At 37.4% G+C, this 24242-nt stretch overlaps 1 protein-coding gene across 1 annotated transcript in view; it reads right to left on the bottom strand.

The window, feature by feature from the left end:
* Positions 1–1267: 1267 nt before the first annotated feature.
* The window catches only part of LOC146001723 (uncharacterized), a 326667-nt gene continuing 303692 nt past the window's right edge, over positions 1268–24242 (bottom strand). Inside the window, exons 19-22 of the mRNA XM_083139408.1 lie at positions 21640–21833; positions 19009–19138; positions 8115–8258; positions 1268–5636 (exon numbers count right to left, since the gene is read on the bottom strand). Of these exons, the coding sequence (XP_082995534.1) occupies positions 5611–5636; positions 8115–8258; positions 19009–19138; positions 21640–21833 (494 nt within the window). The 3' untranslated portion in view covers positions 1268–5610. The remainder of the gene's footprint in view (positions 5637–8114; positions 8259–19008; positions 19139–21639; positions 21834–24242) is intronic.

Here is a 24242-nt window from a genome sequence, read left to right on the forward strand (position 1 = left end):
CATAAATGACAACGAACAAAAGTAGAAGGTATCCGCAATGTTGCAGAATGAGTAAGGTTAACCAGAGGGTATACCAAGTATACCATTCGGAAAATGTGCATCAAGATCTTTCAGAGAATTGGCCACGCCGTATTTAGATTCAAGAACAGAAAGCTGTATACTGTTAAGTACAGCCCTGCTTGTAGTAGCTAAATATTATTTCCGAGTTTCCATGTTGTCTAATGGTTAACACTCTCACCTTTGGTGAAAGTGATCCCTGGTTTGATTCCTGGTCGTAGCTCCAATATTTCAGTGTTAGCCCAGCATCGTGAGGACAATTGGAGAGCTACTTGAAAGCAATTGTAGAGGGTTCTGGTCTATGCATTACTCAACGAAGAGCTGTTTGGCAGATTTTGGCTCTTAACTGGCTGTTAATTAGTTTAAATATTTTTATTTATGTTATTTATTGTTTGCCTTTCCACTACATTTGGCTAATCGTGATGATCGGATGAAATTGCGAAGGGACACTCACAAGAACACCCATGTCCTACCAGAGACTCAAACCCAGGAACTTTAGTGGCAACATTGAAAGTCAACTACTTAACATGCTTGGCCACTGAGCCAGCTATACTGAAGAAATATTATTGCTTCAAAGTTTTAATACTTTATGTGAATGCGTGACAAAAGTTAACATTATCGTGTAATTTAAAAGAGAACAATAAGATTTCATTAAACAATAGCCAGAAACAGTCTCATTCAAATTTGATTTAATTTTGTAAATTTATCAGATGTATCCGAAATGTAACTACTTTGTTGTTTGAGTATGATCTTGTCACAGAAGGTCTCAGGTTTCAGTCCTAGCCTGGGCATTACTGTTGAAGTGCTCCTTTATCAATTTCATCTAACCGCCATTCACCCTCATTGTTGAGATTGCCCTAAAGAGGTAAAAAGTTATTTAAAATAGGAAAAAAAATAATAAATAAAAATTGAAGATTCCAAAAAGAAGCAATATACTGACTTTCGGAATTTTCCCTTTTGAGGGCATCACTTCCAATATCTAATAATTCTAAGTCTATATTCAGATGCCCTTTCCTCTTGCTCTCCTACATAGAGTTTGTCACATATCCTACACTGCATCAAATAAAGTGCATGTGGCGGCGATTAGAGGGGGCAGTTGCCCCCCACTTTTTGCCACTTTTACCCCCGCACTATGCTAAATCTTATCTACAAAGTGAAATATACTGTCTTTCCCCCTTCCCCCCCCCAAGTTTTGGAACTCAATCGCCGCCACTGAGCATGGGCTGAATTAATAACTCTCGAGAAAGAGAAAAGAAGAAGTATGTATTAACTGATATATTTACAGATATGTCTGATGATATTTGTATGCAATTTTACAATTTCTCAAGAAACTGAATTACCCATAATTCCTTGGTTATTGTTCGAGTTTATAAAAGAGATGGGTGTGTGTGCTTGGTAGACAATTTAGCCGTAAAAATTCTAAATCAATATCATATTCTAACAATCTTATTCTATATATACACACAGAGCACTAGTAGCTGCAGATAAAACTTTTAAAGCCTAGAATTAAGAGAGCTTAATATTCACATTATTCATGAAAATTTTTCAATACTTTTCAGTTTTCAACTTTTGTATTACAACAAATTCCTGTAGGGCATTGGTGTATCATCTTTGAAGTATGTTATCAATGTGCACTAATAGGGATTTTACTTTTCACTTTGGCATGTCAATCCTATGAAAAAAGTGTTGCACTCGTGCATTTCTGTTTGCATCATCTGAAATTTGTCAACATATTCTCTGTGTAAATGAAATATGCGGTAGTCACAGTAGACACTGAATAAGTCTCATCAAATTTTGTGTGCAATATCTTTTTATAAAAAGTAACAAATATATCATAACATTTATGTGGGTGTTTCTAGGATATAATATTTGCTTCTACACAATATTTGAACTGTTTACGACGGTCTTCATCATGTGAACTAGTGGCAAACACTCCCTTCAAAAGAGGGGTAGCGGGAGCTACAAAATATCCATTCACCTCCTTCATATTACAAGTCCATATGTATGCGTGTATTAGAGTCCTACATGGGATCACTTTTGCTCGCTCGTACTCTTTCAAGACTCCCACCCTCGAGCATGCTATGCCCAATCTGGGTCATTCGATTGATCGAGTTGGTGTTTTAAGTTCACTTTATGCACAATAAAGCTAATAGGAACTGGACCTATAGTTCAAAGTAGAGTACGGACCACTACGTGCCTCCACCTGGTACTAAATCCCGGTACCCCTTGATTACAAGGTGATGACACCACCACTAGGTCATCGGGGACACCCCACATATACATTCGAATATCATTTTAATGTGGCAGTAAAATAGCCACCTTGGCAGTTTCAGCCCACACTTGTCAATTTCATTTTCATAAAAATCACTGTAGATTGGTAAGAGAGACTAAACTACATTTTAGTATGGAGAGTATATTCACTTAAGTTTCAAATTCACTGTGTCTTTCAATTCACGATCCATATTGGAGGGCCCACTACCAGAGACAAATGATTTGTACTATCGGGATTTGAGTGTATGCTGCTCATTTTACATGGTTGAGCGTTATTCATTTGTGACATCGTGGCGAGTGAAGAGCTCTAGATTCTTTATGGTATCTAGCATCATCCACGCGAACTATTGGTCATTCGGGTGAAAAGCTTTTGAACTGAATTAAATTGTTGTTTTAAATCCACTTTATACACAGAAAGGCTAATCACGACTGGACCTACAGTTTAAAGTGGGATCAAAATCACCGTGCCATGTGCCTCCTCTGGGTGTCAAACCCAGGACACCTTACCATTGTGCCATCCAGAAGGACCCAAAGTGAAAAGCTCATGCTGCCTCTAGTACGTCACACTGTTGACAAAATGTTCAATAACATCTGACCACCCACCCCCTTCACCCCTGACGTGAGCAAACATAGGATTTGCTAACTCAAGTGTGCTGCATATTGTATTTTCTTGTAATATCTCTGGTATGATATTTAAGAACAAAAAGGAGGAAGGAGAAATATAAAACTAACCTATTACCAGCTTAACACCTGACATAGAATTTTTTTGTTAATCACATGATGAAAAGTGCTTGAAACAATCAAATAGTGTGTTAAGAACAAATATTATGTACAATAAACTCCAATAAAACACTGTAAACATTATGATATATTTATTATTTTGAGAAAAAGTCAGGCTGGAAAAAGGCTAATTCATAGTTTGACAAAAGTTTTTTTTGCAGGGATTTCTACTGCTTCATCTTTTCGATAAGGATACTGATATGTGAGCTGCCAAGATCAATACGGACCTATTTTTTTACTACTTCATTGCAGCAAAAATGTGAATATCTTTGCTAAATTACAATACCTATCTTTTCTTTCTCTTTATGTTTTACGCTTTCATATGTTAATATCTTATTCTGAAATACTATCTTCCATCCAACATATGCTGGTCTCAATAAGTTACAACCAGTAAATTGCTAAAAACATATTCTCTAGTACTTGAAAATATAAGTCACATCAAATTATTACACAATTTAATGTACAGTTTTATGTTTATCCACCAAACATTTTGTTAATTTATAAGCGCTAATGTTACTTTTACACACTATATTTACATCAAATTATAAATATATTCTGGCACATACAGGACTGAATCAATGATTGGAAAGTTGGTAGATAATTGTGGTTCAAACAAGGCTTGGATCAGGAACTCTGGTACACCATGGTAGTACTCTATAAATTCTTCCCTTGCCAACTTCTAGCAGCATCACAGGCTCAGTCTATTTGATTCTCTGCAAATATTTCATGTGCCATACTTCCACCACAGCTCCTATAGCCATTCACTACCTAGTCACACTTGAACAGTAACACCATCTATCTCCAAATGAGATAACTAATTCAATTATGAATATCTGCTGGCACACTGCACAGGAATTTCAACATTTCAATTGTGGTAAAGTTGTCTGAACCAGAGTTTCAAGTTTGCAACTACAGTAAAACCTTGATAATCCAGACCCCGATAAGCTGGACTTCACTTAATCCAAAAAAAAGGGAGAATGCAAGATTTTAAATGTGGTTAAATGTTTCTTTTCCCAAAGAAAAGGCAGGCAGCCACTGATGAAATTCTGTTTCCCCGCAGACATTGTACTGTACTGTATAGTGTATTTAGGCCTATCCCCTTTAAATACACCATAATAAACATGTTTTGTTGCTATAAATGGAGTTTTAATGCACTTTCTACTGTTCTTTTAGGTTATTTCAGTTAATCCGGACTTCCATTAAACTGGTCAACTTATCCCCCTCATTAGTTTGGATTAACGAGGTTTTACTGTATATGCCAATCAACTGCACTATGAAAACCAGCTTGAGCTTAGTATTACTATACTTAGAATACTCTATTTACAACGTGATTCAAAATTATTGTCAGGGTTTCCATTAATTTCGTAATATCAAAGTCAACAAAGAATAAAACTGTGCACAGGATTTGAATGAGTAAATCAAAAAGTTTCATTTAGCAATATTGTACTTGTCTCATGGATATCTGGAAGATTATGATGCTATACTTCAAAATGACAATAGAAAGTATTGGGCATATTTGGTTATTTGAAATATAGTCAGTTATCACAAGACAACATATTTATATTTTACTTTGCTTTTTTGCCATGTTTGGCTAATCACAAAGATGAGGATGAGACATGATGTAATGATGATGATGAAGGACACTCACAAAGAACACCCATGCCCAGGCCAGGATTCGAACCCTGAACCACTGGTGTCGTAATTTGCTGTGCTAACCACACTGCCAGGATTGTTGCTATGATATCAACAGTCACATTGGAAATATTGTCATGAAAGCTGCGCATACCTGTTAAGCATTCTTCACTGATGATTCTACTTTTCATATTCTATAAGCAGCCTAACTGTCACACAGACATGTCACTACCAGCTTGAAATATAGGCCATGAAAACCTCAACAATAATTCTGAATGTTAGCTTGTATATTTCTTATACCCATAATTCCTATTGTCTGCAGGAATTTGAAGTTCAAATCCGTAACAGTTAGTAAATCCATTGACCCAGATTCAGTTCTGCAACAAACCACAATTCTACTACTATTCAACCAGCTATTTACATTAGATTTTTACACGATTTGTCACAGTGGAAAATATTTTCCTTGAAAAATAATAATAGTAAAAACACATCAGTATATGCCTGATTTTCAGCACTAATACTGCTCTATTGTTGGCACTATTCAGTTTTGCAACACACTTAAATTGTGCTTTTGATATAGTCACTCTTACTTCACTTCAACGTAACTGTCCTTGTGATGTGATGGTATTTTTCGTAACAAAATAGAAAATTAACAAAAACACAGAAAATGTGAGCAACTAGAAAGAATATTAGTCTTCAACTAATTGTCAGTTTTTCCAATACACATGGTAAAATAAAAAATATGAGTAAAAACAAAATGGCAGTGAATCTTCATTGCATAGTTTCTTCCCATGTAAAAAATCTTTGAGTGGAAGACATCCAGTTAGAAAATAAATTAGAAATTTCTCACAAAACTTTTGTAGGATGTGATTAAGTCCCTCTCGAACTGTGGCCATCTTAAAAAGAAAGAACCAAATTAAAATGTTAAGTTCAGAAGTGACACTACGTACAAAACTGCAAAACATATATTTGGAAAAGTTTCAAGGATTGTCTCTTTGATAGAAATGCCAAGAGCTATGCCATTTATGTCAACGTGACATACTTTTTGAGATCACCTTTGCAACAGTCCTCAGTTTGATACCTTGAGCGCTCCGAAATTTGCAGTGTTGACCCAGCATCATAAGGACAATTAGGGAGCCACTTGAAAAGATGTAGCTGGCTTTGGTCCCAGAAACCCAGAAAACAGTGGCGCTGGAGGGTTGACACATTGGCCATGAATCACCCAAGAAAATGCCATTTGTAGGTCTTGTCCCTCACATGGCTGTTGTGCCATGGAGGTTGTTTTTTTTTCAAGTTTATACTGTTCTCTTAAAATGCTGAAACTCTCCGATATTTTTGTAACATTGAAATCCTACTAAACACTTATACTTAATTTTCTACAGGGTGAGTCATAAGTATCCATACAAATGGTGAAAACGGTGGCTAATGTTTATTTTTCCTTTTCAGGCAGGTGAACCAATGAAAAGAGATGCCACTAACGACGGAAGAACGGATTGACATCATTCTGTTGGCTGGGAGTGGTACCACCCGTCGCTTAGCACCTACATTCAATGCAACCCACAGAACGCAGATAACACATAACACCGTGGCCAAACTTATCAAGAAATTCAGAAGGACAGGTTCCGTCGCCGATGAAAGCAGACCTGGAAGATGAAAGACAGCAACAGATGAAAGGAGGGTAACGCAGGTGCCACGGTGTCATAGGTTATCTGCGTTCTGTGGGTTGCATTCAATGTACGTGCTACATGACGAGTGGTACCACCCCCAGCCAACAGAATGATGTCAATCCCTTCTTCCTTCGTTAGTGGCTTCTCTTTTCATTGGTTCACCTGCCTGAAAAGGAAAAATAAACATTAGTCACCGTTTTCACCATTTGTATGGAGACTTATGACTCACCCTGTATATCCTGAGGTAGGCTGCTAGTGGCATAGCACAGTTTCCTGTGCCCCCCTACAAGTGAAATATTGGGGGTGCCCTTAGTGAAAAAATATATTGAGAATACTCTAATAATAATAACCTGTGGCTCGACAGCCCTTGAAGGGCCTAGGCCAATCTCCCGACTGTCAGTCTCCCTCCCACAATCATACCTAGATGTGTGGAGATCTTGAACCGGTAATGGGGTGACGTGGGGTCAGCATGTCGAAACCCCAGCCCTCATAGGAGATTTCCACTACTCACTCGTAGCTCCCCAATTTCCTCACGATGGTGGGTTGCCACTGGTCCTATACACAGGCCGAGAACCTAGAGACTGAACCCAGGCAGACTCAAACCATGCCATCCTGCAGTCGGAGTCCAAAGCACAGCACCCCAACGGAGGACTTTTTGAGAATACTATACTATACATCCATACATACATCCATCCATCCATCCATACATACATACATACATCCATCCATCCATCCATCCATACATACACACACACACACACCATTGATGATGCCAGAGGAGGATGGACATATGATAGTTATCCAGTAGCCCCACCCCCCTGCATGAGCTGTACAAGAAATTAACTTTTACCCCAAATTACCTGCCCCTTCCATTTTTTGTTATTGACTTACATAATAGCATAGTAGCTTCTGAAAACTAAATCAGGATGGTTACTTCAAGGTAGTCAGGATTCTTTCTTGGAGGAGGGGGATGCTTCATGCAGTGCATGATCTTTCATATATTTTTGCTTGATACAATTTTAATACCTATGCAGATATTGAAAAAAAATACTGTTTAGTGAGGAAATGTTTAATTGTTTATTGGTTTGTACCCTGCAATGGGCGGGGCTTGAGCCCCAAAGCCCATCATCCACTTGGCTGCACCAGCTTAAGATTCAAGGGAAAAGTCACAGACATGCACCTACTAATACTATACTAATAGTGGCTAATACATTCAAGCAAACTTACTACTTCAGTTGTGGAAGTTGAACTGGACCTCTAGATTGTCAGTGTTGATCTAAGATCACAAGGTGAATTGGAATCTACTATGAAGAAATAGCCACAGACTACAGTCTTGAGAGATAGGTAAGAAAATAGCGATGGGACGGAATTCACTGAAAATTTGTCACTCAGTGAAAGGCCAGTCGTAAGGACTGGACTTCCCCCAAAAGGTTGTTGCCACACGGACCCGGTGTTTAATTTTGGTGTTAGTAGACCTCGATATTATTAATCATAATTTTAACGATGGCATTTTTTTAATATGTCACTGCATTTCATAGACTTTTTCATGAAACAAGAACCTGGGCCTTACTTCCTGCTACGTTTTTGGCCCTCTTTGAAGTCTTGAACAATTAAAAGAAAAATCAACTAGATCTAGCTTGTCACAGTATAGCTAAAAATAGAAAACAACCTGTAACTTGAATTAGCCTATTGTATGCATATTCTTACCTAATCTGAGTTGACATCGGGAGCCTCCTCTGCCTTTTGGGCACAAACAACTCATTGCACCATTAACAACAATACAAGCTCCTCCATGGTGACAGTAATGCCTTGAGAATTGAATGGGGCAGCGGATATGTTCACAGTGTCTGCCTGCAATACAGAAAACAGTTGAGACTGCTTTATACTCAGTTCTATGTAATTCTGTTTTATACATAAATTACTGTAGGTACCCGCAAAATATAATTGAAAAATGTGTTAATTAAACCTTATTTGTACGTAACGCATTTATACGTAATTCGGTGTTATACATACTAATTTTCATAAAATACAGTTGATTTGTACGTAACCAAGATACAACAATCTCACGGAAGTATACATTTCTTTTCGTTACCAAAACACAAGGTGAGCTTCAAATACGAAACAGGATAGGTGGTCAGGTCTGTTGGTCTCGAGTTGCTTGAAATACGAGTGTGGCACGGCGGTGTCACACAGAAGGCAAGGAGAGACAGCATGCAGCATGAAATCAGAGGAGAAAGATTTCCCGCAGTTGTTCAGAACATGAGACACGTTTTCTTTTGTACGTAATCACAATACGAAAGTACACACATTAAAAAGATGCTGATAGCTGACGTTTGCAGTGTTCATAATAAAAACAGATCAGCGGTTCCTTCAGTGAACCTTTTTATTTGCTACTGGTCAGCCATGGAGAACAGCACGACAAAAAGTTACACACTTGATCAGAAATATAATTTATACAGGAAGTGAATGCTACATAAAACTAATAAAGTGGCAAATGTAATGCATTTAAAAATCAAACTCTTAGATTCGTTAATTTACCACTTTATGACAGAAAAAACCTGTATTATACTGTAACTTGTTTCTCAAAATAGATACAATTATAGTATTTTAATAAGTTATAAGTATTATATTCTCTTCACCTTGACATACGTATAACTTAGGTTCACCTGTATTGAAACTTATCATTAGATAAAGAGTACCACTTGACAACATGAACATGAGCTTTTCTTCTAAAACTCATTGAATTATGTGATTGAAATTGAATATTGTATTTACTCATGTACATGTTGCATGTACAAATAAACCTTCTTATGAGACCGCATAGTGATAATTAAGAAAAAAATGCTTTTAAAATGAAGTACCCCATTTTACATCCAATTTTGGGTAAATAAGAAAGTGTAAATTTACACACATGATACAGTGTAGCATCTGGAGTGCATTTTGATTCTGCCAAAACATCAGCACCCTTCTTGTAACGTGTAAGCTATGTACAATTTAATATTGTGCTTGATGCTCTCAACTGGAGCCTTACAATGATACAAGATTTTTTTTTTACCAAGTTCACAGGGCTACTCCCTTTCCTTATCATCATGGACTTTATTTATAATTTTGGACCATAGCCAAATTATTTTTTCTCAATGGACAGAAAGACATGGAACATTTCAACTACTTATAGCATCGAGTTTTTTTCCACTACGTATGGGATAAGAACAGCAGGATATGATTCTTTACCAGTGGCGTGCCCAAAGGGGGAGGGGTTGGTGGGAGACATAAGCTCTCCCTTTGATCCAGTATTCCTAAAAAAATGTAACAGGCAGGATAGATGGCAAAATGAGGGCGGACTACTAAAAAAATGCTGGGCACACCACTGTTCTTTACCAAACATTTAACCTTATGCTATATTAGTACCATAGGAGAGGAACATTACAGCATAATAAAACCTCTATATAACATGAATGAAAACAAGAACAAACATTTTAATTAGCAACTTTGCAGTTTTACTTATAAAGCTGCTATAATAACTAGAACTCTGATTTTAGGTTCTTAACCTATTTTTTTCCTTTGCAGGTAAATAAGAAATAACAAGTTACACCTGCGTTTCACTAAAAAATGCAACAACTGATGAAGTTTTATAGTGCCTTAAATAACCTATTTTGCTTGTTAGAACCTATTTTAGGTTTATGCGCCTAAATCATACCTTATTAGGTTTTTATAATTTTTTTAGGTTTTGCAAGATTTTTACATCACACAGAGGAATTTGCTATGTTTGGTGATGAAAAAATTCAATGAATAATGTGATTGAAACACACTCTCTGTCGATTTATGTCCTCCGAAGTCCATGATGTTTTTTCAAAGTTCTAAACAAAATGGCTGGCACCACTGCTACCTGCACAGTCCAAAGTGAAAACTTCAAATGTCAAAAAAATTCAAATTTGTGCAACTGACAGTACTTCTGATCATTTGCAGCATATAAAATGATCCTTATGGAGTCTATAATATAGACAAATGACAAAGTTTGACTGTGGATAACATGAAAAATATTTATTCTTATGCAGTCGTAACGGCAGATACAAGCAGATGCTTTTCATATTTCAACCTTTTTCATCACAGTCTCTCACCACCCGGACACACACACACACACACCCCCCTGGGAGGGGGGGGGGGAAGGGCAACCTTGAAATGTTAAAAGGGAACCCCTATTTCTTATTGCAGATTCGAATTTGACGTCCAAAAATACGTAGGTTTTGTCAGACACATTTTGTGCCATTCATGATAGATAGATGGCGCCATCCGTTCGCCTCTCACCATCAGGGTGCTATACTGCTTTTCCGGATTCTCTGGAGTAGCGACGTGCAGAGGGGAAAGCTTGTGGGCGGGGTCAGAGTAGGTGGGGAAGGGTGCGGGATGAAAACAACGAAGTGCTGCACGGTGTAACGGCCGTAAAGCAAAACAAAAGCTTTCTGCTGCCAATATCTTCTTTTATTCTTAACAATGGCCAGGGAATTGTTTTACACAAAGCACAAATAATATTGCACGTTTATTTGTCTTTTGATGCTATGAAGAACAGAAAAAAATTAAAACAAATTTAACAAATAACCATAAACTATGAAACATCATGTATCAAAATGTGTTTTAAACAAGTCTGAAAAACATGTTTCAAACACTTTGTTTTAAACATTTGTAAAAAAAACAAAGCCATGTGTTTTAAACTTTTCAAACAAGTTGTTCTCGAACACATTCAACACTATGAGGCACGCTTCTGAATGCAGAGTTCCCCTAGACTTGCGAGCTGACATGTTTACTACGGAACTACTGGACCGCGAATGAGCCCCCTCCTGTGGATGCCCCTCCCCTCTGCGCATTCATTGGACGAGGCGCACACCCTTCAACATGCGCACAGAACGCGTTCGCGTTCTCTTACTCCAGAGAATCCGGGAAAGGAATATAGATGCAATTATTCCATGCAATGCTCGAAATGATGTCCTCGAACTTAAATGCATTTGTTGATCCATTTTTCAAATGATTGAACACAACGCAGAAGTGTATCTACATCAATGTGTGCGCAAGCATTTCTCATTCGTTCAATCATGTTGCGCAGGTTGTTGGCACATCTTGATAAACACGTTCTTTCATATATCCCCACAAAAATAAATCCGGCGACATAAGGTCTGGCATTCTGGCAGGCCAATGTACCGGACTGCCTCTACCGATCCAACGACCATTGTACATGCAGTTTATTTCCTCCCGTGTTACTATTGCATTATGTGCTGGACAACTGTCATGTTGGAACCACATGTGCTGTGACAGTGCAAGGTTTAAGTCATCAAGCAATGTCGGTAATTCCTCATGAAAAAACGTTCAATATTTGTGCCCGTTCAAAGTACAGTCTAAAACATAGGGACCAATCAGTATGTCACCTATGATTCCACACCACATGTTAAGCGACCAAGGACGTTGACGTTCAACTTCACAAAACCAATGTGGGTTTCTCACAGTCCATGTGACCATGGTTTGCGAAGGTTGACTCATCGGAGAAAAATACTCTACGAAATAACTGCTGGTCGACTAGTATTTGTTTGCGTGCCCATTCACAAAACACCACTCGATTGTGAAAATCGTCGCCATGAAGTTTCTGATGCATGGACATGTGATAGGGATGATATTTGTGACATTTCAATATTCTCCAAGCACTATTACGAGAAATTCCTGACTTTGATGATATTACTCGCCTGAGGATTATGAGCCACCGTGGCTAGGACTGCAATTTGATTATGCTCTCCAGTGGCAGTTGCTCTATGAACACTTTTTTTTAGGTTATATACTTCCTTCGGCACAAAACTGTTTGACAACTCGAACAAATAAAGAACGTGATCGTAGACTGCCATATTCTTGCTTGGCATACAGGGTTCGGCATAGGTCAGTTTACCGAAAAAATAAACTGTGTTATGGCTTGTATTTACATAGAAATATAAATTAACTGCTCAAAATGGTTGCCATTGTTTTCGATGCACTTATTACACCTTTTTGATACTAATTTACTGATGCTATTACACAACTTTAATGTGAATATTTGTAAAAAATTAAGATCTACGAGTTCTTTCAAGCCCAAATCTCACAACTTCTAGGGACAATGTCAGACACCTAACTCAGCAAGAAACATGACGAAACAGGTCATTGCTAGTGGACATGGGCATCAGGAAATTTCCATCTACTTTTTTTTTTTTTCAATATATGTCAGTTTATAAAAGAAGCACTTTATTTCACTTCATTTTGCATCATTGTTTAAAAATGGTCTTGAGATATCGAATTTGGAATGAATCTTTCATAATTTGCAACACTGAAAATCTCTAATTTGTAACTTTCATCTTTACGTGCATTATCAGAAGATCTGCGGGAAAACCAGGAAGCATTCACGGATTGAATTCATTGTCAATCTGCAATACAAGGCCTAAATTACAGAAATATACTGACCTTGGCCAACGACCCCCTGGGAAGCAGACTCCTGCCACGGGGAGGAAAGTTCATCTCGCATTGCAAGGGTAACCTATTCCGAGTGTTGCCGGACCCTGTGGCCGAGTAGTTAGCACATCGCGCTGCGATGTCAAGGGTTCCGGGTTTGAATCCTGCTCAGGCTTGGTTGTTTGTGAATGTCCATTCATCAATTTCATCACTCATCCCCATCTTCGCAAATTATCCAAGAGGCACAAAACGCGAATTAAAATAAACTAAATCAATCAATCAATCAATATTCCGAGTGTTGTCTTAGTGCACATTTGTATCTCTGATTTGTGCTAGTTTATTACAACTCATTGGCAGTGTGCTTTACACCATGGACAAGCATAAAAAAAACTAAGTTACACTTGACACCTTTGTTAAAATAAATCAGTGTATTCGAATCTCTTGATTTGATGTACGAAGTTTAAAAACAATTTTTCAACAAAACTCAATGCTATGAATATACATTTTGTCAATTATCCCATATGCCCTGTGCTTTGTGGTGCACTCTGATGATTACAGTGGACAAACCCAAGTGTAAACTGTGAGATTTATGCGACTTCCTGAAATGTGAAATCTTGCTGCAGAACCAGGTTTGCAAAATACTCATCATCTTCGGTGAGTACACGTGCACTTCAATGGACAATATTCAATGTGACATCAGCAGCGCAGAGCATGATGGGATATTTGACCAAAACCGCATGGTCCGCCACTCAGTCCAGCAAGCCATGGCAAGCGTCAAGCGAAGCATATGCTGCGTGCATGAAAATGACCAGATGTTTAAAATTTTTAATTGTATTATTGTATATTTTCAAATGAAGTTTCCTTTTGGTAAATTAATGCGTTATGTATGAGTGTGTGTGTGTGTGTTTATGTATTAATTGTGAGAGAACATCATTATCATCATACAGTTTCTTCAGTGGTTAAGAATGGTCTGATTTTTCTAATGCAGGGTGAAATATGAATCGTATTTGAAAGGCAAGTACTGTGTTTATGACTAGCATTATATGACTTTTGTGTTGTTACTCTTTACATCTGCATGCTTTGCAACGCGTGTGGTTGCTGCACGATCTCTAATAACACTGGTCTACAAATTTTCATGAACTTTCTGCTTATGTATATTTATCAGTCTTATTGTCACAATTTGGACCCACTGAACACGAATATGACATTGGTTTTGCTGTAATGTCAGTTTTTCGGATAATATGGGTCGTTTATTATTTCTTATTGAAAGTGCAACATGTAGCCTATATGTCATGTATTATGTAGAAAAACATAAAATTACAAACACAGTACAGTCAGTACTCAGTAAATTACATAGGTATGAACAATATAACAGTGAAAAATAGCTAAAGCAATACAATGAAATGAACAGAATACAATAATATTACACATCAGTCCCTTAATTTAGTTCATCTTATGTTACAACATGCTCAAGAGTGAATATTTGTTGTTCGTTGTCTTTTTTGGTAAACACTCCATTCCCCTTCGTCACGAACTAATCTCCAAATGAAATCACCCATCATGGCACAGTTCCATCTTCCCTGGTATCTGCCTTCCATGAATTGAATGTCCTTTTGAAAGTGTTCGCCATGTTCTTCGCTTATCTCTCCCAAATTCTGCCAGAAGAAATCAAGATGCGAATGAAGCATGTGTAATTTTACAGACATTCTACAGCCCAGTGCTCTATATCTATCAATCAGTGTCTTAACTTGATCGTCAAGAGCTTCACTTCTGTTGTGGACAAGAAATCCCTTCACGAAGTTGTGGAAGGCCTTCCAAGCATTTCTTTCCAGCTCGGTCATATTTTGTTTAAGTTCATTACTATTTAGCATGAAACAAATCTGTGGTCCTGTAAAAATGCCACCCACAATTTTTGCCTCTGACTGATTAGGATTTTTTTAAGTACTGTAGAGCAGCTGACTCACTATTCAATGCTGTCACAAACTGTTTTGCCAACCTCCGTTTAATGTGTAGCGTTAATAGGAGAATCTTCTCTCTGGGCACTTAAGCTGCGCTTATCACATTGTGTTTTCCTGGAATTAGCTCTGTTCTTTCAGGCCACACAGTTTGCTCGTACTGTCCCAGAGACAGAGAAAACAAGAATACTTTGTATACCCACTTTGTAACCCAAGAAGAAAACTAATTATTTTGAAATCACCACACAGGCTATGTCCCACTGGTGTTAATCATATTGGATTTTCTCCAACATCAACTTCACACTTGAGTAACTTCCCTTCAAGTGGATGGATTACGTGACTGGAATTGGCTCGTAGTGAAAGTCAATTGCACTAGACCACTTATATCAGAACAGCAGCACAGCGATTCTTCCACAGAGGGAAAAAAAACACCTGGTGTCCCTTTCTGAATTTTGTTATTCTACAAGAAGGAAGTAGCAAGTTCCATTCCTTCAGCCGTGAAGCTAAAAGTTCAGACTTATTTTTTGGTAAATTCAGGTCTTGAATAAGGTCATCTAGCTCTTTCTGTTTTAGTAAATGAGGTTTCTTGCTATCCTCATCATCAGTAACATGGTCACTAGAACTGTCCAAATCACTACCTTCTTCCGCAAACGTGGTTTGGATTGGAGGCAATGGTATAGGAAGATCTTCACTGTCAGGAACAGGTGCTCGATAGGATGGTATGTCAAGGTACTGTAGCTGACGCCTGTTCTTCCCTCTCTTGAAATGTGGCAGGTCGATAATGCAAAAGTAACAATCATCATGATGATTTTTTGTAGGTTCCCTCCACACTCGCAGAATCGCAAATGGCATGCCTTTCCTGCTACCATGCAAGCAATGTTCTATCATCGTCGACCTGCAGTTACCACACGTAACATGTGGAGCTCATGGTTTGTCCAGATCACCAACAGCCATTCCAAAGTACGCTTTATAGGCTTCACAAAATTTTGTCCCTGGTACAATGACATGTTTAACTTGCTTGGGCCCAATATAGTATCCACATACATAACATACCGAGTCTGCATATAATTTGCACTTCCGACCCTCTGACATACTGTTCCATAACAAAGCAAATGAACTTAACATAGATTAACACACATGCATACTGAAGTAGTAGACATGGTGGCAAAGAAACAACCTTGAAACACACAACCAAACGGCCAAAGTAGGAATTCAGGTGAGCGCTTGTACTCTTCAAATTTACTACGCACCGATAAAACCACACACAAAAAATAGATAAACCACACAGACGGGGTAGACATGAAGGGGGAGTTTCGAACCTTTACAAGAGTTAAAATCAACAGCAACTGTGCTTCCATCTAGCGACTGTAAGAGTAAATACACCCACATTGCTGTGGTTAAGGCAGCAGTGCGAGAGAACAAAACATGCTAATATCTTTCAAAAAGTTGATATTTTGACAAAATCGTTGCCAGATTCGTGTTTAGTGGGTCGAAATCTATAAGAATTTGTCACAAAACAATGATAAGCAAAATCTTGTTAACCAGTGTAATGTTTATAGAAAATTTGACATGCAATCAGCGGATGCGTTCGCAGTATGCGTATATTTGTATACACTTTTCAACATATCTTCTGTGGCTGCCTCAATACACATACGAAAAGTAACAATGATACATTACAGCATTAAAAAATATAGTATACAATTTTGTACTTCGGAACATTTCTATAAATTATCATTTTCACGAGACAAAGTTTGTTTTAATTCACTTACATTTTTTTAAAAATTCCCTCACTGGGAATCGAATTTTGGATCCTTCGATCACAAGGGGGATAGCATTAGCAACTGCACTATCGGATAGGCCCGATTAATTCCATGAGAAACAGGCTCCATAGTCTTGTATTTTTCTCGTATGTTACATAGCTTTATACAACATTGTTTTGTGGCAAATAACATCTTTTTAGATACTCTGGTCATTGTTACGAGTCTTAACAAAATGTGAAAGACTCCATTTGGCATGTAATCATTATATTTGTACCTTGAATCACTGCCACAAAAGCTGTGAGCGCAATGCTTATCAAACGTGTTTCCAACATGCTCCGAAACATTTGTCGGAATCATGGCAGCGAGCGTGTTTTCGCGCAATGAATTGTGGGGGAAGTTGTTCGCTTAATATAATCTATTAGTGAACTTGGTAATAGCATGTAGTTTTCAATTGTTATTTTACATTAAATATTTCTCCTGTTTCTTCTCAAATGTTCTCGTTAAAAAATCTGTTTTTCCTACAAAATACTTACTTATTTTAAAGTCCCTTATCCATTTTATACAAATTGTTGTCTAAATGTGTGTATGATTTGATTATTATGTAATAATGGCGAGATACATATTTTTCAAGATACAGAATTAAAGAGAAATTAAAATTTGGTAATTGTATGGCTGCAAAAACTACGTTCCGAACCTTCTTATATTACTGAGTTTGCTGCTGCTGCTGCTAATGTTAGAAGTAACTATTATGTAATCTTGGTTGTAACAAGTACTATAGGGCCTCCCCGATAGTGCTGTAGTAGTAGCATCATTGCCTTGTATTCAAGGGGTCACGGGTTTGATACCTGGTGGAGGCATAGTGGTTTGCAACCCACTTTAAACTGTAGGTTCAGTCCCGATTACCCTTACTGTGCATAAAGTGGACTTACAACCAGGGGTGCAGACTTGCCAAAATTATTGGGGGGGGGGCTCTGGTCACTGAAATAAATTAATGAATGACTCACTCTCTCCCTTTTTTTAAGTTTTGGCCTCAGTGTTCGGAATCTCATAAAAGCCCATGAATTTCTCAAAAATATCAAAATTTTTATTCACAGTTCGAATGCAGAATATTAATTGTCTATGGATGTATATGTCACAAGTTTCATCAATCATAATAGCAAAATATTCCCGACTTTTAATATCTGCTATCATGGAGCGCAAAACAGATCTCCCTAATATATCAATGATCTCGTTCTGAATGTTATGTGAGAGCCATTTGTAGCCCGAACGTCCCATCCACTACCCTAGTTCATGCACATCGTCTTTTAAAACTCTTTGTAGTAAAAATTTTAACAATACTCATAATTACGTACTTAGTATATAGTAATAAGTCATGTGTTTTGCTGTCTCTGGACATAACCCCCCCAAACTTGATAGTTTAGAGGTCTTAGCCCCCCAAAGTTGATGGTCTAGAACATTTCAAATGTGTATTTAAAGTTAAGATCATGTGGCACAATTCAGAGTAAACTTTACAAGAGAAGCAAAATAATACATTAGATCCCCTTACGCAAAATTATTTGGGGAGCTCTGCCCCCACATCGCTAACATTGGGGGGGGGGAGCTCGAGCCCCCCCCAAGCCCCATGGAGTCGGCACCTATGCTTACAACACCAAATCAACCAACCAACGTAACAAGTACTAAAACTTATATTATTTACATAATAGATTTATTAGATACTAAAATAAACTAAACTAAAACTGCTACTGCTGCTGTTGTTGTTACTACTACTTCTAATACTAGTAATAATATAGTAATAGTAATAATAAGAAACATAATTTATAATACCGATAATGAAATAATTTTAAAAATAACTCCCTTGACAAACTTCTGCATATGCCACTGGTCTGTTACAATATTTTTGAGGGGGATGCCCTCGACATCTTCGATTCGACCCCCCCTCCCCTGGGAAAATTTCTGGCGATGCCCATGCTAGTGGAGGGGCATCGGGGAATGATAGTGAAGGTGCAGTGAACTCCTTCCATCATGTTGTAGGGCATAGCAGTAAACTGACTTATGCCAACCACTGTATGAACCCCTGTTTTCTATTTCGATGCTGCTGTTTTTTCAGAAGCTATCAGCAGTGTCGGCGATTGGGTGAGGGCAGTTGCCCCCCTCTTTTGCCACTTTTGCCCCCGCACTATGCTCAACCTTATCTACAACTGGAAATATACTTTCTTTGCCCCCCCCGGTTTTGGAACCCAATCGCCGCCACTGGCTATCAGTAATCTTTAGGGCCCATTTCATTGTCTTGACCCCGGGGTTTGTGAAGTAGATGGTGTCTATGAATTTTCAACGTCAGTGGGTTCTGGAACAAAATCAACATGAAAAAGAAATGTCTTCCCATTTTTGTTTACAAGAATATGTTGTAATCTACTTCTGTGTGCTTACCCACATACTCTTGGCGACATTTACAGGTATAGAATCCAACATGTGAATTATCCACACAACGACCACCATTTTGGCAAGGACCGGACTCACAAAATCCTAATTTGTTATGCTCTGCAGTCTTTTCTGCCTCCTGCAATGCAATGTTATAACAAAGGAAAGATATTAACTAGTGAATTATTTAAATGCAAATTTTATTGTGTTATTAAACAGTAAAATTTACTCATGGAGAGTTTAGAAAATAGCCTGAAAAAGACATCTTACAAAAAGTCACATTATAGTAATTTTAATTATAATTCTTTCACTTTGGAAAATTAGATACACACTTTCACATGTCACAAAACATATTTTCATGAATTAGTCACAACAATGTTTCTCTCCCTTTTTTGTTTCTATATCTTTTTCCTATGAATATATGCCTGAATATTTGTTGAATATATACGGTATAATAATGCAACAAGGTACAGAGAAATGAACTAATGAATGAATGAATGAGTTTAAACTTTTGGGTGCTTCAGCACATGTGGTCATAAAGTTCAGTTTAGTTTATCTGCATCCAAGGACTACTGTCTGTGTGCATTTAACAGTACATGGTAATATAGGACATGTCAATACATTACAATGCAACACTACATTAATAGATACAAAATACATTACCAAAAATTGTAAAAATTGGGCCTTACTTGGGTATTATATCAAAGTCAAAAAGAAAAGTATAAAATGAGAAGATATAAAACAATACAGCCTGCTACTAGGTGATGCTAATTATCCGAGTTCTTTATTTAAATTTACGAGAGGAATATGTTGTGAATATACAGTAAAACCTCATTAATCCAGACCCCGATGAGCCGGACTTTGCTTAATGCAAGGTTTTAAATGTGGCTAGAAGTCAACAAGAGAACTTCCCAAAGAAAAGGCAGTCAACCACTTATGAAATTCTGTTTCCCACAGACTTTGTACTGTACTGTATAGTGTATTTAGGCCTATGCCCTTTAAATACACAATAATAAACATGTTTTGTTTCTATAAACGGAGTTTTAATGCACTTTCTACTGTTCTTTTAGGTTATTTCAGTTAATCCGGACTTTTGTTAAACCGGTCAACTTATCCCCCCCATTAGTCCGGATTAATGAGGTTTTACTGTACTACATTATATAGAGTCAAACATTTTGACTTATATATGAGTTGTTCCATGTATTCAACTGTTGAATAAAATATATGCTTCAGAAGCAAGGAATATGATCAAAAATGGTTCTTTCCCCACATATTGTGCCAGTTTATTATAGAGACCAATGGGTGAGTTTAATAGATCTTTTTTACAAGTTAAGGTGGCAGTGTTCTACATGAAGTTTGTCTTTATTTCTTGTGTTTAGGTCAAGTATATGAGGGAAAATCCCCTTACCTAAATCCCTACCTGAAAGTTAACACATTACACATTAAGAAGGTAAAAATACATTTAAAATTCCTCAGAGACAGCAGCGTAAAAGGCCTGTGCTTCTTCAAAATTCTAGAAATTAAATAAATACACAACCAAATTAAATTTTGCTATAAACAATATTCTATTTTTAAAAAATTGAAATCACAGCTATAGTACATAATTGTAATATTTTTTATTTTTACAACTGTGAATACGTATATGAATTAGTTGAGAAATGTGGACACAGAGTAAAACATGATGAGAAAAGGATGCAAATAAGAGAGACGAGGCTTCTTACGAGTAGATGTATACATTTACAAACCACACTCTTTTCTTCAAACACAGTACCATTTAAGAACCAAAGTTTTTTTTTTTTAAATATGTTAAAGGATGAAAGCAGAAACAGAAGTATTTAGAAATATGGCAATATGTATGCAAAACACAGCAGGTAGATTTTTGGTGTGTGGAAATTATCAAGTTCCAAGGTTGAAAGAAAACCGGCAGTATGAAGATATCTCCTGATGAATTTAAGGAGAGTTATGGCTGGGAAAGGTGCTTCACAGTATAACATAACCTTGCAATGTTATGGACGTGATGGACATCAATAGTTTCACAAATAGTTTGTCAGTACAAATGAAGAAATTGATTATACTGGTAGCTTTTACAAGGCATGTAAAATAAATCAAGAACAAATTGTTTTAAAATTAAGTACATAACTTTTAGCTAGTTTCAATATATACCACACCACATTTTTCCACTCAAAATTTGTTAAAAGAAATGCAGCCTATATGCATGTAAACAGCATGACCTTTGAAAAAATTGTCAGGGGATTCTGGTTACTACTCATGAAGCATCAGTATGTTAAGAATATTGTATACATTATATATACACAATTGCCCCGCCCCACTAAGTGCCAAAAATTAGCAACCAGAGGGGGAACTCCTCTCATTACCTTCTTGAAATACCACCTTGCAAGTGAGGTGGCACCTCATACAAGGGATAAGTGGGAAAAGAGTCTAGCAAGGAAGGCTCATGAAAAGAAAGTGGCCGGGAAGGGATATAGATAAATACTGTAAACAAGATGGAAAGCAAATGGAAAAAGGAGTGGAAAGTGATAGAAGAGGAGAAGCATAAGGATAGGAAAAGTTGAATGGGCTTCCAAGAATAGAAGCAGCAGAGAATGATGATGATGATGATGATGATAAGAACATACATACCTCTGGCTTTACAATGATATCGTTTCTGATGACTGTTGGTTCACTTGTAGCAGCAGCAATTGAAAATGGAGATTCACATCTGTGGCCTGTGTACCCGGATGAACACGCACATGTTATACGCCAACCAACCACTTGGCATGTTCCTCCATGCAGACAATAATGTGCTGAACATCGTGCTCGCTCACAGAATGTACCTGCATTGAGATTGTAATTAAGGTTATGTGCTTTGCTGTCTTACAAAATAAAAATGATATTTTAACTTATGATTAATACCAGCTGGAATTTTCTATTCCAATTGAAATTTCAATGGGTTTCAATTGGAATGATTCGGATTCTATTGGAATGTATTGGTTTCATTCGGAATCTCAACTGAAACCAATAGGAAAATCAAGACAATTTCCAATTGGTGAATTGTATCCAATTGTAAGTTTGTATATATTGTATAATCAATATGCAATCAATTTATTTATTGACTCAAAGCATAGGCACTTTGATTCTTGACACCACATTTCCTGTGATTTAGAAGTTCTTTGGAAAAACAGCACACATGAACTGAATTTGTTCTTAATTCTAATGCATACTACTGAAGCATGGGCGTATTTAAGGGGGGTTCAATGGGTCCAACCCCCCTCCCCCCCCATTAGATCCTGTAAAATTATTTTATTCTCCTAAATTAGAGACATATAGGCCGGGATACGGATGGGAAGGAAATTATGTAATTCCACACACCAGATGGGTCTGCAGACCAAATGTCTGCAATTTGCCGATAGTTTAGGAATTTCTGTGATAAGAAACTGCATTGGGACTGTCAAATCAGTTATATTTTCCCCCCTCGAGTCTTCTTAAAGGAATTTGAATTTTAAATAGGCAGTGCAAGAAAATCAGGGAAACACCGTAACATTCTCAAGTTATTTGACACAAGATGGACAGAAAAGTATCAACACTAAGTAGCGTGACTTGTGAAATTGTATTCACTAACTGTAGTATGTTTACAGACTTTATAATTTACTAGCAGAAGAGAAATATTTCAGCAAGCTCTTCAGTTTCTTCACTGTGTAACCTGTGGGAACTTTGAAATCCTCACTTGTTCTAACCAAATTGTTATCATGCAGTGCAATATTGTGTTGCGCATGTCAAAAGGTGAACTGTTCAAGTACTGTGAACATGTCAGTATTCTAATAGAGAAATTTAAAAGAAAATTAAGAAAGAGTTCTGACAACTTCATGAAATTTATTCCAAAGCAGAGAAACTACTTAGAGACTATGGTGAAGAAATGAAGAGACCATAACACCCAGCCATCAAATCTGAAGGAATAATGCACCAACTGAGAGTCCAAAAGAATATTACAAGGCAAATCTTTGTTGTCCATTTTTGGACCATTTTGTAGTACATCTGAACTCACGTTTCTCTGAACACAGTCAACACATTGCAAAATTACAACAACTTATTCCAAAAATGTGAAATGGCTATCCCTCCTTTATTGGAACAGTGTGTCAAAATGTTGGATGACTGGTTGATAGATTGGATTTTTATAGCCTGTTCATTATTAGGACCATTATACGTCCCGGATTTTCCGGGACAATCCCGGAATGGTATAATTTGTCCTGGTGTCCCAAATAGTTTCTTCGGGATGCACAAATTTCCTGGAATCGGGTGGGAAAGAAGAAATGAGGCATTACGGACATGAAGGGGTGAACTCAACAAACATACATTGTCAGGTAAATGTGTTTCAAGTTGTCAGGCACAGTGCAAACTCCACAAAAACTTGGTAACAGTAGATCGGAATGTTTCATGCGTTATTCCCAAAGTTTTTTTTGTGGAGTTCTCACTGTACCTGACAACTTGAAACACATTTTCCCTCACAATGCATGTTTCTTGAGTTCACCCTTCTTATCCGCAATGCCTCAAATGATTAAGACTATGCTTTCCTCAAATTTATTTATATTTAAATGCGTAATATTAAAATACTCATTGTACTAAACAATATAACTGTACATTGAACCGCTCCCCCTCGATGATACAAGAGTTATCAAGTTGCAAGAAGATGCTGCAAAGACTTCACAATAGCACCGCCGTCTGTTAGCAGTACTGAATGTCAGTTGCAAATCTCTTACTTGCATAGTAAGCTGGGGTGTAAGAACTGTTCCGTCCACAGTTTTCAAATAAAGTTTCGGCATTGTGAGATAGCAGGTTAGTTCATTACGGCACCGAAAACGAATTGCAAGATTAAAAATTTTGAAAGAATATGATAACGGATATGTACAGTTGGATCCACGAATATTACCGTGTAAATTGCCCATGACTATTTTTATTAATTTTTCTCTTACATCCTATGTGCTTTTAAGCGGTGGACTTTTATGTATGTTGGTGCAGAAGTTGTCAACAGCTTGTTTCGAGTTTTAATTCCTGAAGCTCATATTGGGTCAAATAAAGTGGACGAACATAGTGATGGACAATTTGCATGGCAATACTCATGGATCCCACTCTACATACACACAACTTTGTTGGGTCCAGCAAACCCCCCCCCCCCCCCCCACACACACACACTTCCCAACAAGTTTCTGGTCAGCAGTATCCCGGATTTTCACTTATGAAATATAGCA

Source organism: Lepisma saccharinum, chromosome 17, assembly GCF_977018435.1.
Source record: "Lepisma saccharinum chromosome 17, izLepSacc3.1, whole genome shotgun sequence".
Taxonomy (NCBI): Eukaryota; Metazoa; Arthropoda; class Insecta; order Zygentoma; family Lepismatidae; genus Lepisma; species Lepisma saccharinum.